The 15,224-nt window shown below is 33.6% G+C and overlaps 1 protein-coding gene across 1 annotated transcript; it reads right to left on the bottom strand.

Moving 5' to 3' along the window:
• Window positions 1–10,961: 10,961 nt before the first annotated feature.
• Window positions 10,962–13,427, bottom strand: LOC111367052. The gene is made up of 3 exons (XM_022987741.1): window positions 13,188–13,427; window positions 11,570–11,670; window positions 10,962–11,460 (listed from the first exon to the last, which is right to left on the bottom strand). The coding sequence occupies exons 1-3, from the start codon at window positions 13,237–13,239 to the stop codon at window positions 11,182–11,184; spliced, it is 432 nt and encodes a 143-aa protein (XP_022843509.1). The 5' UTR covers window positions 13,240–13,427; the 3' UTR covers window positions 10,962–11,181.
• Window positions 13,428–15,224: the final 1,797 nt, after the last annotated feature.

The following is a 15,224-nucleotide window of genomic DNA, read 5'->3' as shown; positions in this document are numbered from 1 at the left end:
GAAGAAGAAGAAGAAAGCATGGAGACGTTGAGTACAGATGAGTTGAATAACAAGTTCGAAGATTTCATACGACGGATGAAGGAAGATATTAGGATGGGTAGAAATAATTATAATGATCAAGAAAATTATAATTACGACATTAATTTGTATGACAAGAATTGGCCAATCATTATAGTGAATTAATTTTCTTTTCTTTTTTCTTATTTTAGAGAATAATAAACATATAATTAATCATTTAGGTTTGTGCATTTTGTTAGTTGATACTCGTTTATCGCCATTGTATCAACCCTATGTAGCATTTGCATTCTTTCCTATGTATACTATTTTATAGATGTAAAAGTGGTGTTGTAAACATATTTTGTTAATGGATTGCTTCATGTAAATATTTTGAGAATCCATTTTGTGAAAAGTGATTTTTTCTAAAGATTGTGTAATTAAAAATTAGAAAAAAAATTATGGGCTGTTTATCTGCAAAATTATTTTATTGAGAGAATGTATTATTGAAAACGAGTTTAGAAAAAAGAAATTAAAAATCTCTACCAAGTACTTAGAGTTATTTACTAAATTAACCCTTAGAAAGGTTGTAGTTTTTTAAGAAGTTCATTCATCAAATTTCATGTCAAAAGTAGCATGATGAAATTGTTGATTTCTTGAATAGGTAAGTGATTACAGGTCAAGTATTTGATTCCTTTCCTTTTAACATACCCAATTTTATCACAATTTATAGGGTGAATCAATTTTTAAGTTATTTTATTTTATTACATTAGTAGAACAAATTTTGTGAAGATGCTAAGAAATTAAAGTCAAATTTAACAATTAATTTTAACTATACATTTTACGAGTCTTACAATTTTTATCAACTTTTTAACCACGCATCTTATCAACTTTCTTAGAAGTCACTAAATTTTTTTATCGAAATCTTTTTCAAACAACCCTCAAATTTTAAACTTAACCAAGGACACACGATTTGCTTACACGACAAAATTATTAAATAATTAAGAAAATATGTTACATCACAAGTATGGTTTACACGTATAGTTTTAGTTTAACTTGTTGCACTCAATCAACGTTGAATATTAATTTCATGCAGTTTCCTAATCCTTGAAGTCTTCGGGTTTCTCAATGATCCAAATATCGAGTAAATACTGATTTATTTTTATTTTTATTTTATTTTTTAATATTTGAGACCTGACAGTAAAGGACCCCACAAAAACTGATTAAATTAAAAAGTTATAAAGTCAATGAAACATTCGGATAATAAATATATGTGTCGAGCAGAAATTCAGAAGATATTGTCAAGTAAATCTTATTTTCCCCATTTCTATTGGAGGGGCATGATATACAATTATACATTTGTCGTGATCGTGTCACTATAGTTTAACTCTACCAATTATTATAGGGTGGAAGGATAAATCTTGATGATAGCCTTTCCACCGTCAAGTTTGACGGGAAGTGTTTAGCTCTTGCTCGATCTTCTTGTGACTCCATTCTATAAGAATAAAAAATAAAAAAATAAAAAAAATTCAGGAATCGTTCCCTTTTTGTTTGTTTAATTATTCGATTAGGAACAGGATATGGTATAGACAGGTACGGAAAAGAAAAAAAAAAAAAAAAGGAGAGAAAAGAAAAAAAAAATTAAGCGGCGCTAATAGGTAAAAAGATTAAATTACACATAAAAGATTTGTTTTTACTTAAAAAAAAAACATTAAATTACAGAAATCCATATCTTTAAAGATCATAGTTCAAAATTTAGGTACAAAAATGTTTGATTGTTCACAAATCAGGTATTAATAGATTTAAATCCTCCAATTCACATTTCAAACCCTAATTGAAAATTCACTCCTCCCATTACAAGACACTTTCCCATCCCCTCTCTCTCTGTGCTCGATGCCGGCATGGGGATTAAACACTGCAACTAGTGACGAAGGAAGGGCATGGCATGTGGTGGTGCCGCACCGGCATAGGAGGCGACGCTATTGGGAACGCAGCGTTGCGACATGAAATTGTTCTTCTCTTTCCGATCTGAAGGCAATGGTTTTCGAACTGTTCTTTTCTCTTTCCGAATGGTTCTTTTCTCTTTCCGGCGTAGGGGAGGCGTTTGTTCAGCATTTATCTCTCTCCGTTCGATCTGCAGTTTTCTAGCTTTTTGGTTGGAGGTGCTGGTGACTGGTGAGGTGTTTATGGTAGTGGTGGCGCTTGTGGTGTTTTGACATGGTGATGTGGTGGTTTCTATGTGCCCGACGGTAATGTGGTAGCATTTGTGGTGTTTGACACGGTGATAGTTTGGTTCAGGCGGCAATGGTGTGGTTGGTGGTTTTTTTTGGGTGTGTTTGGCCGTGACGGTCGTGGTGGTGGAGGTGGATCTGGTGGCGAAGATTTTTGTTAGTGATGCTGTCATGGTGGTGTTGGCAGCGGTGGCGAGAGGATGAGAGTGGTTGCAAGTGGCGAGGGTGGCGTTGGAGTTGGTGGTGCCCGACAACTTGATGTGTGGCCAATTGTTTGGTTATCTGTGACCAATTATTTAACTGTGACATTAAAATTTGATCATTTGTGACCAACAAATTTAAAAATATGTGATCGATATATAAACTGTGACCTGTAATTTTTTCACCTGCGAACAATAAAATAATACGCGACCTACAAAAATTTGATTTATGATCTCAAAAAAATCTGTGACCAACTGATTTGATGATATGTGACTAGTAAAGTAGGGATGGTAACGGTTCGGTTTCGGTTCAGTTCAACCAAAATCATCACCGAACCGTCAAATTTTTTGTCATACCATAACCACGTAAATCGGTTCGATTCGGTTCGTATCTCGGTTCGATTAATAACCACGAAAATAAATTATTTTTTATAGATCCATCCATCAAATTAATATAAAACAATTTATGAAAAGAGAGTCAATAAAAACAAAAACACAATATTCCAAACGAAAATGCAAATATTATCCCAAATTCCAATTGCAAAATACAAATTTAACAAACAATATTATGAATATAATAATACTAAACTTTTCCTTTATTCTTGATTCTTGTGTATTGTAGTTACTTGATTCATGCTCAATAATTCAAAAGCTTCAACCTTAACTTATATTCAATCTTCATTCTTCCCCACAACTCTTACTAATATAGGTCAACACTTAAAATTGATTCTTATATAGTAAATAAGAAATGTAAATAGAGAATACAACGATACTACATAATCTATAATAGTTTTAACTATGATTTAAATAAAAAATGTACCTCTTCGTCAATTTCCTTCTCACTAAACATTGTCAGCCCTAATAAAAGAATGATTTTTTTAAGCGGGTAATCGGTTCGGTTTCGGTTTGACGACATAAATACCATACCCGTACCGCCATGAACTGGTTCATTAAAATCAAATATCATATCCGTCCCATTGTATCATCGGTTCCTTTTTTTCACCCCATTCGGTTCGGTTAACCGCGATTTTCGATTTTAACGATTCAAATTGTCATCTCTAAGTAAATAAATTTGTAACCTATAATTATAAATCTGTGACCATTAATTATGTAACTGTGATTTTATTATCTTTATTTAATAAATATTTTTAATTAATTAAATATAATCCTGAGTTTTGAAATTTCAAACTATTTACCTGATTTTTAAAATGGTGTAAACAATACACCTGAATTGTGAATTTTTCCCAAAAAAAAATTACTACAAATTAGTGAATTGGGCTGGCCCAGCCCCCCTAAATCTGCCCTTGTGTACAGAAAGTCGGTCTCCTTTTCCAAAACTTAGCATGTTGGTTGACCCTACTATGCAATGCAAGACATCGGACAAAACTCTGTACATGAAGGTAATGAGAAAATGACATAGAAAGATTTTTAGCCTCCACGGGTATGGCGCAGTAGTAAAGCAGGAGGGTTGTATACAGAATATCGGAGGTTGGAATCCCCGCGACAGTTGAAAGGCAACATTTATGTTGAAAGGCAGTTTTGTGGTGCGTTTTGTCGCTCATCCGAAGGTCCTATCCTCACGTCATAAAGGAGGTCCACAGGGAAGAGAATCGCATCCCGAATGTCCGGCCTAAATGTGTATAAGTTGTGATCACATCCGAAATCACTTGGGTGGCGAATCAGGGGAGAAAATCTCAGGCAAAGTTTGGACACCTGAGTTATTAAAAAAAAATGACATAGTAAGATTTTGAAGTGTGAAAGTAGTTCGTCAGAAAAAAAATCAATAAATTACTTAAAACGAATGTTTTTTGTATAGGTATCCTCCTTACGTAATTATTCAATGGGCGATTATATTAAGAAAGAATTTAGGTTTTTTTACGAAAGTGCTCATGATTGACTCCTTTGTTTGGTGCTAAAACTATTCCAATTAGTATTTAGTCATGTACTATTTGACAATTATTAATTGAAAACTCTTTTTTAATACTTATTTTCAATTATACATTCATACAATATAATATTATGCATATAAATTCAAAAATTTCCCTACTTTTTAAGTACACTTAAAAAAAAAAAAATCACTATTCAAAACTTTATTTTTCCCAAATAATGATTGTCAAACATGCCTTAATTATGCGAGAATAACATAATAATTTTTGTCTAGTCCAAAATCCCACACAAATTACTTTTGATTAATTCCACGTTAAAATCGACATTTAACTAAATGACTTTTAACTCCTAATAATCAATTAGCAGATAAGTACAGGATTTATAAGATTATCACCAAAATTTATTATAGAAGCTTGTTTAACGTGACATTGATATTCCGTGTGTGACTTTTTTATGATAGAGTGTGACCTTTCTTCTAAGTTTAGTCAATCATCTAATAATGAATCAAAAACCCTAATGCGAATCCACGTCTTCTGTGGCAGTAAATGAAGATTGGAGATATCTAGAATGTCTTTGGGCCTGTTTGATAGGATTTTTTTTTTTTTTTGATATTCAGGTATCCCAATTTATACTAAACTAAATTCTGGACCCCCAATATCCTTGCTCCTAGAACCTTGGAGAGGGTAAATCGCGGGTTATGCCTCAACTGGATCACAAGTTCCCCCCACTGCCTGTACACTTCCGCGCACAAGAGATTTTCCTTCAAAGTGATTGCTCCATACCAAATAAATCTGACCGCAGGTTCCAACCAAGATTCGAACCTCTACCCTGTCGCTGGAAGCAAGACAAATATTGATTGATCCACCAGTTAAGTTGTGCCCCGAGGGGCTGTTTGATAGGACTTTTGAAAAGTCAAAATATATTTTAAGACTAAGAAATTACTTTCTAACGTGTTTAAATAATTTTTTGAAATAAATATATTTGATTAAAAGAATTTTTAGAAAAAGTTATTCAGAAGGAAATTCCTAGTACAATTCTTCTGCAAAAAGTAAAAAAAAAAAAAAAAATAGAAGTCCTACAAATCGAGTCATCTTTCACGTATCGTTAGAACAAAAAGGGAAAATGAACAATTAGAAAATGTGACGAGTGGGTATCATATTGAAGCAGCCATGAACTAGATGCTCGATTTTCAAGGATTTCATCATTAAATGCTAAAGTGTCCAATGCATAATTTTATGTCATGTGATATCATTACACGTTTGATATAAAATATTGAACAAAGATCGACTATGAGTTTGCCAACCGAGAAGATGGGATTGCAATCATTTAGTTGAATGATCAACATCCAACATGATAAATATAGTTTAATCTAATTAATCCAGAAAAAAATGTGGATTCAAACGTTAATTATTACTTGGTTGATTTATTTACCAAAGTTTAATTGGTTAATAAAAGCCAGGTTGCATGATTTTTAGATGGGGAAATGGTGAAAAATTTGGTATTGAACAACATATAATTGGTAGGCTCTTTAATGCATTGATGACTTGATGCACACGTTAATCAAAATACAAATTTGCGCAGACACAAGAAGAGAACATTTTTAGCCACAAGTACAATTAATTATGGTGTCGAAGAATATTAACTAGAATTTTATACATTTCGTCAAACATTTCTGTTGGGCGATAATAGGATCAGAAGATAAACGTTTTTTCATGCTTCAAAATAAAGTTATAAAGTATAACTATTGTGTCGATTATTTTGACTATATATTTAATGTAAATTCATATACGTGATAACTATAATTCAATTGATCCGTTTTGATATGATTCAAGTGGTTTAAAAATAATCATCCTCCACTAGAATATGAAAAACAAAAATATATGAATTATTATTATATTATTATATTTTGTGTGAAAACTGAAAATATTAAAAAATAAATAAATTGACTTCTATTTTTTTATTTTTTTTTATTTTACTAAATTTGAAAAATCGAATTATTGAAAAAACAAAAATCAATAACATGAAAGATTGAGTACACCATCCTTAGCCATTGTTCGTCATTCATTATTTTATATTCTATCGCATTATTTATTCTACAACACTCATTTTTAACCACACATTTTTCATTAAAATAATATTACATGTTAACCAAAAAATTTTCTTTCTTTTTTAACCATACATTCTCTATTAATCTACTTTTCCATAATACATTTTTCAAGATTTAAAGGGCTCAAACACACCCTAACTTCACTAATTGAATGCAAAATCCAAGGAAAAGAAGAAGGCCGATGGGGGGGGGGGGGGGGGGGGGGTGGGGGGGGGGGGGGGGGGGGATGGAATTTAGATGAAAATTCAGCCAATCAAATCTTGAGATTGTGATTATGTGAGACCTTTCACAAACAAAAGGCTCAAGCACGACACAAACACCTTGAGTCAAAAAGTGAGAAATTAATAATTTTCAACCTATGCTTTATCTAACTTGAAACAAGACAGAACGGTGCGCTGGTATACAATACCAAACTAAATTAAACTGCATAACCATAAAAACTTTAGATTCTTGTAGTATTTATGGCGGCACATACCTATACTATACAGGGGCAGAGAGGAGTGATAACAGACAACTCTTTAGAGATGGCAAAATAATCTGTCTCGTCGACAGGTTGGCGAAGCAGGGCGAACCCGCCCCGTGAAGAAGTTAAAAAAAAAAAAAATGTTAGTTTGAGTATAATTCCTTTGAATTTTTATTTTATTTTCTAATAATAACATATAACTCGAGATTTTGAAAATGTAAATATATATTTAAAAACAAAACAAAAGGGGGCAAGCCACCGTCCCAAACCTGGCCCATTGTCGTCTCTAAGGCCTTGGAACAAATATCCGGATCTCCTCGACTAATGATTATTATCATGTTAGGTCAAATTTTCTTTTTATTATTATTTAATGGAATGTTGAATCCCATTTACTATTGAAGTCCAAGCATAATATAAATAAATTATACATGGACTTTGAGGACTATTGTTACACCTCGCCACACGTGGCTCCACGTCATCGAGGTCATCTTGCCCACATCGCCGACTATCGAGGCTCCTTGGTCAATTATTGGATTAGCCGACCCGCTCAAGTATTGGAATCACCTCCAGTGAAGCCTCCCACACAAGTGGCGAGACCAGGGAAATTAGTTCAAAACCCATTCATGTCTCTTCCGTCGAGCAGACACGCCGAGGCAAAGAAGCTCCACAAAGTCTGAAGCCCTTTAAAATAAGTTATGATCTACACGAAGAAAATTCTGAATTTATGTATGAATTTTTTTATTAGAATGATTTATGAGACTTTTATAATAAGTATAAATGTCAAATTTTGTCAATATGATGGCTGCTCTGTGTAAGCAATAAATGCACTACAAGTGAGTAAGTCCAAATTGATGCGCAGGATTAATGCTTCAACTAAGGAGATGAGGCCACATATACTTTCATCCAAAAGGCTACCATTTCATTTGTAATGCTATAAATACCTCATCCAACTAATATTTGAAGGTCAATGCAACTCTAAATACTAAAAGCCACTCCTTATCTTCTCTTTTTACTGATTTTAAACTTATTTATATTATTTCGCTTTGATTACATTGTTTACGATTGATTATCATTACATAATCATTTCACAAATCTATTGCTGAAACTCGAACACATTTGTCTCACGTCGTTAAGCTTCTCCCACATCTACATTTTTGGAGTAATGACGACTTGCGACTAGTCCTTACGTGTTGAAACTAGCTCAAGTGTGAGCCCGACTTCTGTTGTCCTCAGAAAACTAGGTCAACAATGATATCATGAATGATCTAGTAAAGCCCGTGTATATCCATACGGGTCACCAATCGATCCATAGTTGTACCCATGTCCATAATCGTACTGACTATAGTCAGTAAAATAACTTCTACGTATTCTGGGTGCTTTAGCTTAACCCATTTCAACTCTGAATGGTACCCTATCCTTGCTAAGGCCAGCATAAGTATGTTCAGGTCAACCAACCCGGAAACTTTTGCAGTTCCTTCTTAGGAAAAATTCATAAACCATGTATTAACTATGCACAGTCCAAAAACCATGTTTAAAGTTTAACTAATGCAAAAATCAGGTTTTTATCTAATTAATTAAAAATATTTTTAATCAAATATAATAAAATTACAATTATACAATTAATGATCACGTGTACACATTTATAGGTCACAGATTTATTTCTTGGTCACGTATCTTCAAATTAATTGGTCACAAATTATTTCGAAATCACGAATCAAAAGTTTGATAGGTCACAGATTATTTCGTAGTCACGAATCATAATTTATGCATCAATTTTATAAATCACAGTTTATGTTATTGGTCACAAATCTAAAAAATTATAGGTCACGAGTCACAACTATAGGTCACAAATGGTTATAAATCCAAAATATTATATGTCACAGGTCACGTATTTTTGAATTTGATGGTCAAAAATTATTTTTTAGTCATAAAATGATCGAATTTCAAGGTCACAGATTAATTGTTGGTCACAGACACCAAACACTGATCTCCATCCACCTCAGTACATTGTCACAAATACTCCACCACCAAACCCACAACCATTGCCATCTGAACCACACCATCGCCGCCTAAACCAAATCACCAACCAAAACTGCCACCGTGTCCTTCACCACACCACCACAACCTCCAACAAAACACCGACCAAGAAAGCCAACCACAAACGCCACCACCGCACCCACATCCACGCTGTATAGAGTCCACCACCATATAAGACACCGTCATCGCACAAGACACCATCCAAATCCATCGCCAACCAAACACATCACCACCGCAACCTCACGCCCACAGCCAGCACCATTACCGCCAGCAACACAAACCCCAAAACTACTCCACACCCACTACAAAAATCAAATTCAAAGTTGAAGACCGCTGCCCCCACCACCATTTTTACAACACCACCGTCACCAAACTGCAAAGAGCAACACCACCACACAGGCGCACACACCACCACCGGTCAAATTCACCACTACCGCCTGTAAGTTGTAACCTACCTAGATCGACTATAACCCTATTCGTGGTCACCAAGTAGAGGAGAAGAGAGAGAAAAACCAATAGAATAGCCACCGGTGAGGATGCTTTTGAGCGTCGCCTCCATCGTGATCGCCGTCGTCGTAGTGAATCGTCGCCGACGGTGGCGGCAATGATGTTTCATGATCCAGAGAAGGCAGAGTATGGAGATGGTAGAGAGAGAAAACAAAACATGAAATTAGGGTTGGAGAAATTGAATTGGAAGAAATTAATATTTAAATTATTAAATCAATACCTGATTGTTGCATAATGAAACTCTAGCCCTGATGTTTGAATTGTGATGTTTAAACCCTTGAATTTATGTAATTTTCCCTTCCTTCTTCAGCATCTATGGTGACAGAATATACCCCAACCAATAAATTAAAATTTATGCAAATTATTAGTACGTTATCAAATCGTGTCATTTAAAACTAAAAATATTTGGGTACATTGAATTAAATAAGTTTAAACAAAATGACAAGTAAATAATTTGCATTTTTGCTACTCTATTTTTTATTTTTTTATTTTACTAATTTCAACGTACTGATTAAATTTAAGACTTCCATCATCTTCATTTTACATGCTTGGCAATGGACATCAACCTTCAAAACACAACACTAAAACACCAAAATATTATGTACATAATGTGTTAATGTTTTGTGGAATTATACACGATATATACATAGGAAAAAAAGAAGCAATATTAAGATATAAGTCGCAGAATATTTATTTGCCCAATTTACACCAACTCATTTGGGTGTGCGTATTATTTTAAGAAAAAATAATTCATTTAAGACAACTTCAAGAAACATATCACAAATCCGGCAGAAAAGTGGGGTGAATCATATCGTCCAAATAGAAAAATTCACATTGAGTTTACCACGTTAAGATGATACTCTATTATTAAGTTATATACTCTTCTTTGCTCCCATCTAAAAATAAAAAATGAATAATCTTAAGTTAGAGGGTCGAAAAACTCAACGTTGTTATCCTCAAACAACTTGTAGTTGAACTTTCTTTTTGTAATATTACAATCGATCTTGTTTGGGCCCCATTTTAAGTGAAAGAATACGATTTTAAATAGTGATTGATGGAGAATCATTAATTAAAAATTAAGAAAATTTTTTGAATTTCTACGTAATATTATTTTATTAAAGAATATGTGATTGAAAATAAGTATTTAAAAAATAAAATTTTGGAAGAATGGAACTCAAACAAGGACGATATGAAAATAATGGTCAACATCAGATTCAATTATAAAATGCCCCTAACAAAAATGGGAATGAATAAGAATTATGAAAGAACTAGCATTACATTTCTTTTCCATTTCCATTTAAGAATTCTAATATGTTTCTACGTCCTTCAAGACCCCAAAAAATAGACAATTTCTTGAGTGAACCATCACGAACAAGTTTGTGTTACTTTAAGGAAGTCTCTCAAATGGCTTGCACTTTTGTTAAGTTCTTCATTAATTATTCCCCAACGTGTCTCTGAATTGTGATATAAGTATAAACTTATTAAAAACACGATTTGACTAAGCTTGAAATGTTTACCTAAAAGCAAGGATGGAGTTTTAAAGAAATGCAGCTTGTACTTGCTCCAAACTCCCAAGTAGTTTTCGGCAGAGGATCAATGCCGAAGTACATAAATTCTTCGATAATTTTCAGGTACCTCAATGTCAGAGAGAATGGCTTAATAATCTTATTGTAGTGACAAATTATTCCGAGAGTTGAGGGTTAAAAGGAGAAACTGTAAAGAAACTGAAGGACTTTTAAAACTTATTGGAAAGATCTACCGAAGGCGCCTCCGCTCAAACTGGGACTCGTGACAATGTGGGTCGAGCCAATCTCTAGAACTCTTTGAAGTGTTGGATGACATTCTTCCACCACCAACAAGCTCTCTCAAGTTATCGACCTTATTTTCCCGCCCAGTTCCACAGTATTGCCTGTCTGCTTCCTTAAGTTTCTGTCTTAACCTCTGCTTACGACTAGAAGAATTCAGCTCTTGCAGCTTCGATTGTGATGGCGGGGCTCCATGAGGTCCGAGATATATCTTCTCTTCTTTATTAGCCTGCCAAATCGTGATTCGTAAAAAGGTCAGTATACTTTATTAGTCAGTCGAAACCCCACTTTTTTGCTTTATTTGCGTGCTGATTTAAAAACTTAAAAAGCAACTTTACCTGAACTGTAGATGGTTTAGAATCTTCTACTTTTGGAGAATCAGTTTGATTCTGGTCTGGATATCCAATGCCCAAGCTTGGAATCACAAATCCATCAGTGTCTAGCAAAACACATTAGAAAAAAAGATGTCAATACAATGATCTCTCCATTATGCAATAGCCCAGAGATTTAAATACTTTGAATTAAAAACACGACATGCGAACAGAGATAAGATATTAATCTATCGATTAATCAGTCAGGCTCATAAACATGAATGATTTTTATGTTAAATAATAATGGGGAAGTTTTGGTAATTGGTACACTTGTGCTGGATGTGTGATTGCTTTAAATGGTCAATCAACTTGCACTAAATCAAACTACATGTGTTTGCTTTTGAGCTGACTAAAAAGACTAGGCAACCAAAACTCCAAGTACATAAAATGTAGGAGACGCTACTCATGGAGATTTTAAAAAACAATCAACTATGTATTTAGTAATTTAAATTACCAGCAGCAGAAAACAAACAAAAATTAGCTTTACTTTCAAATATTACAACATACATAGTTAGATGGGCATATGGTCAAATTGTGAAAATTAGTCGTTAATTCCTTCTTCCGACGGGATATTTCTTCATCAATTAATATCTGCCGATCAGTTAGTTTGGCATTATAGGACTTCAGACTAGTAATTAATGTTGGTTTATCATTTGGAGAAACAGATTTTAACCATACTCCCCTTCCACATGGGAAAAAAAAAAGAAACAATATACTCTTTTAAATTTTCTCCTCAAATGAATACCGAATTTCAAAACCATGTGACCTCATTTGAAATACCAGAAAGTTTTAACAAATGGCCTCATCCATAAATGCATCAGCCAACTGTCTATACACATAATTGCAAAAGTTTGTTTACAATAAAAAGCAATGACTAAGTACACCACGACCCAAATATCTAATCCTATCATTGGATAGCTCCAGCTCCCCGAACCAAAAAAGTATTCATACATGCTACTTTAGCTCATTCCACAATCATATACTTAATATAAATGCAAGCCTCGATAAACTTTTGATGTGATTCAAGTCCCTAAAAGGCCTTAACCAACTGTCAATATCTATAGTCACAAACTCTTTAAACAAATGGATGAAATAAGAACAAAGATGAACTGAATGAGCTTTAAAATAACATATAACATTCACTTAACCATTTTAACATTATTTATTAGAAGTTTTATGTCTTGTTCATAAGACTCAATCCATCAAAGGCAAACAAACCATAAATTAACATCCAAATTATATTGAGTAACATTCGAATCTGATCGTGTTTGGGCAAAAACATCATATATTAGATTAAAACGGCTTAGCATTAATTGCAAGTAGAAAACGTGTATTAGATATTATTTGTAGTAATCCACCAAAAGTGAATCAAAATCAGAACCCAAATTCACGCTGATAGACATAATGTGGACAAATTTATTAATATAATCGTAATGAACAAAAAAGACCACAAATCATAAAGAGTGCCTGAATCGATCCTAAATTTGAAACAGTGTTAATCGATTTTAAATTAAATCAATTAAGTAAAAAAAAACTTCTAAATTTCAAAGAGACTCAAATGCAAAGGAATAAAAAACGGAAATACCCCACTCGTCTACTTCAACGGAAGGAGTGGGATGAACAGGAGAGGAGTCCATGTGATGCTGATGATCATGGATTTGAGTTTGCAATTGAAAATTTGAACGAGTCTCCACCGCCGGCACAAATATGAGTTAACTCGCTCAAGAAAATTCAAGCTTCAACGAAAAATCAATAATTGGTAACCGAATCTTGGCTTTGTGCGGAAAGAATGAAGAAAAACCCTAGAAAGATCTATTCCTTCTACCTACTCAAATGGTACCTGAACTTTTGACTGCATTTCTTATAGGTACTTAAACTTTTAATTTTCCCTCACTCATACCCAAACTTCTAAATTTGTTAACATCCATACCTAGTTTAACCGGACATTTCTTATAGGTACCAAAACTTTCAATTTTCTCTGATCCATCCTTGAACTTTCAAATATATTCACCATACATTCCTAATTTAACTAGGCGTCGACAACTCGAATAATTCAATCAAACGTAGTAATTGACATATAAAAAAACAACCCAATTAATTAATTTATCTAACACTTGTTAAATTAATTAATTGACAAATCACAATATTCAAGTTCTCCTTTTGTGTGCGACCCATCAGATTCCCGATCACGATACCTAACGACGTGAAATATTATTTTGATCTAATCAAAATCTATAAATTAAAATACCATTTTAATTTATCACCAATTCACACTCGTCGTCCCAAATTAACACCTAGCAATGTGTCACGGCAATACATGTGACGGGAAATGTCATGTGGTATGACAAAAATCATACTCATTCGTTTATCGTGAAACTATAATTCCTTCGTCAATATGATCCGATCAATTACGAGATATGGAAGTGTGTCAATTTCGATTATCAATCATATCTTTTACTCCACTATTAAGCCAATATAAGTTGAAAACTCCTTTTCGACTTACGAGTACACCTTGGCCAAGGATTTCGTTATTGACTTAATCGAATGAAATATGGATCATAATCTCTTACTATCTAAGAGTGACGAATCCTCTATTGGTCATTCACAACCTTCATACGATTCTTGACATATCTGAACGATGTCGTATTAGCGGCTCTTGACAGAACAACATCCAATATCGTCAAACTATGAGTGTCCTCATATAAGGTACTATGATGACCTCAAGTCAAAGGACCAATTGTACTACCGAACGTTAAATATTAACCACTGACGGTCGGATAGTTATCCATGTGGAATCTGTAGGCGGGTCTCCAATGTTTTGTTCTATAACAAAACATCTACTTGTTCATTCAAATGTCACCATATTTTAACTTGTGAGATCAGCTACTTACTCACAAGTAAGAAATGCCACACGTGATGGTCTATCTATAATCACGATATCCGTATCTCATTATTACTTATGACCACGGACGATTTAAGGTTCAATAATATGTAATTTGTATCTCACAATCACAATTCCTTGTGATTAACAAATTACGAAGATTTGAATTTAAGGACTCTATTATTTAATTTAATAGACATTTAATTAAATAATAGATCTACCATTAAATCGCATTAATTATATATTAAAAATATTTATATCCAAGGTTGATTGGACCTAGGGCATGACACTTGCAAACTCCCACTTGCACTAGATTCAATCACTTATGTATCCAATATTATAAGAGTCTACACGACAATCATGTTTACACTATGAGGACTCTTTGTCAGTGGATCTGCATTATTGTCAAATGTAGGAATTCGTTCTTCTCTTTACGTCATTTCTATGTATTATCTCTCTAATGAGATTATACCACTTTAATACATGTTTGGATCATTGACGAGACCTTAGTTCTTTCGCTTTCGCGATGGCTCTATTGTTATCACAATACAATAGCAAGTGATCAACAATATTAGGAACTATTCCAAGTGCATTTATGAACATCATGATTTACATTGCAACTCTTTGCTACTTTTGAAGTAATCATGCATTAGGTTTCTGCTATTGAATCAACGATTACTTCACGTTTGGAACCTTTCCAACATATTGCTTAAGAGTAAACCAGTTTCTCCATATGAAATC

The sequence above is a fragment of the Olea europaea genome, chromosome 18 (assembly GCF_002742605.1).
Source record: "Olea europaea var. sylvestris chromosome 18, O_europaea_v1, whole genome shotgun sequence".
NCBI classification, from domain to species: domain Eukaryota; kingdom Viridiplantae; phylum Streptophyta; class Magnoliopsida; order Lamiales; family Oleaceae; genus Olea; species Olea europaea.
The sequence above is the reverse complement of the archived record's forward strand: the minus strand, read 5'-3'. Positions and strand labels throughout refer to the sequence as shown.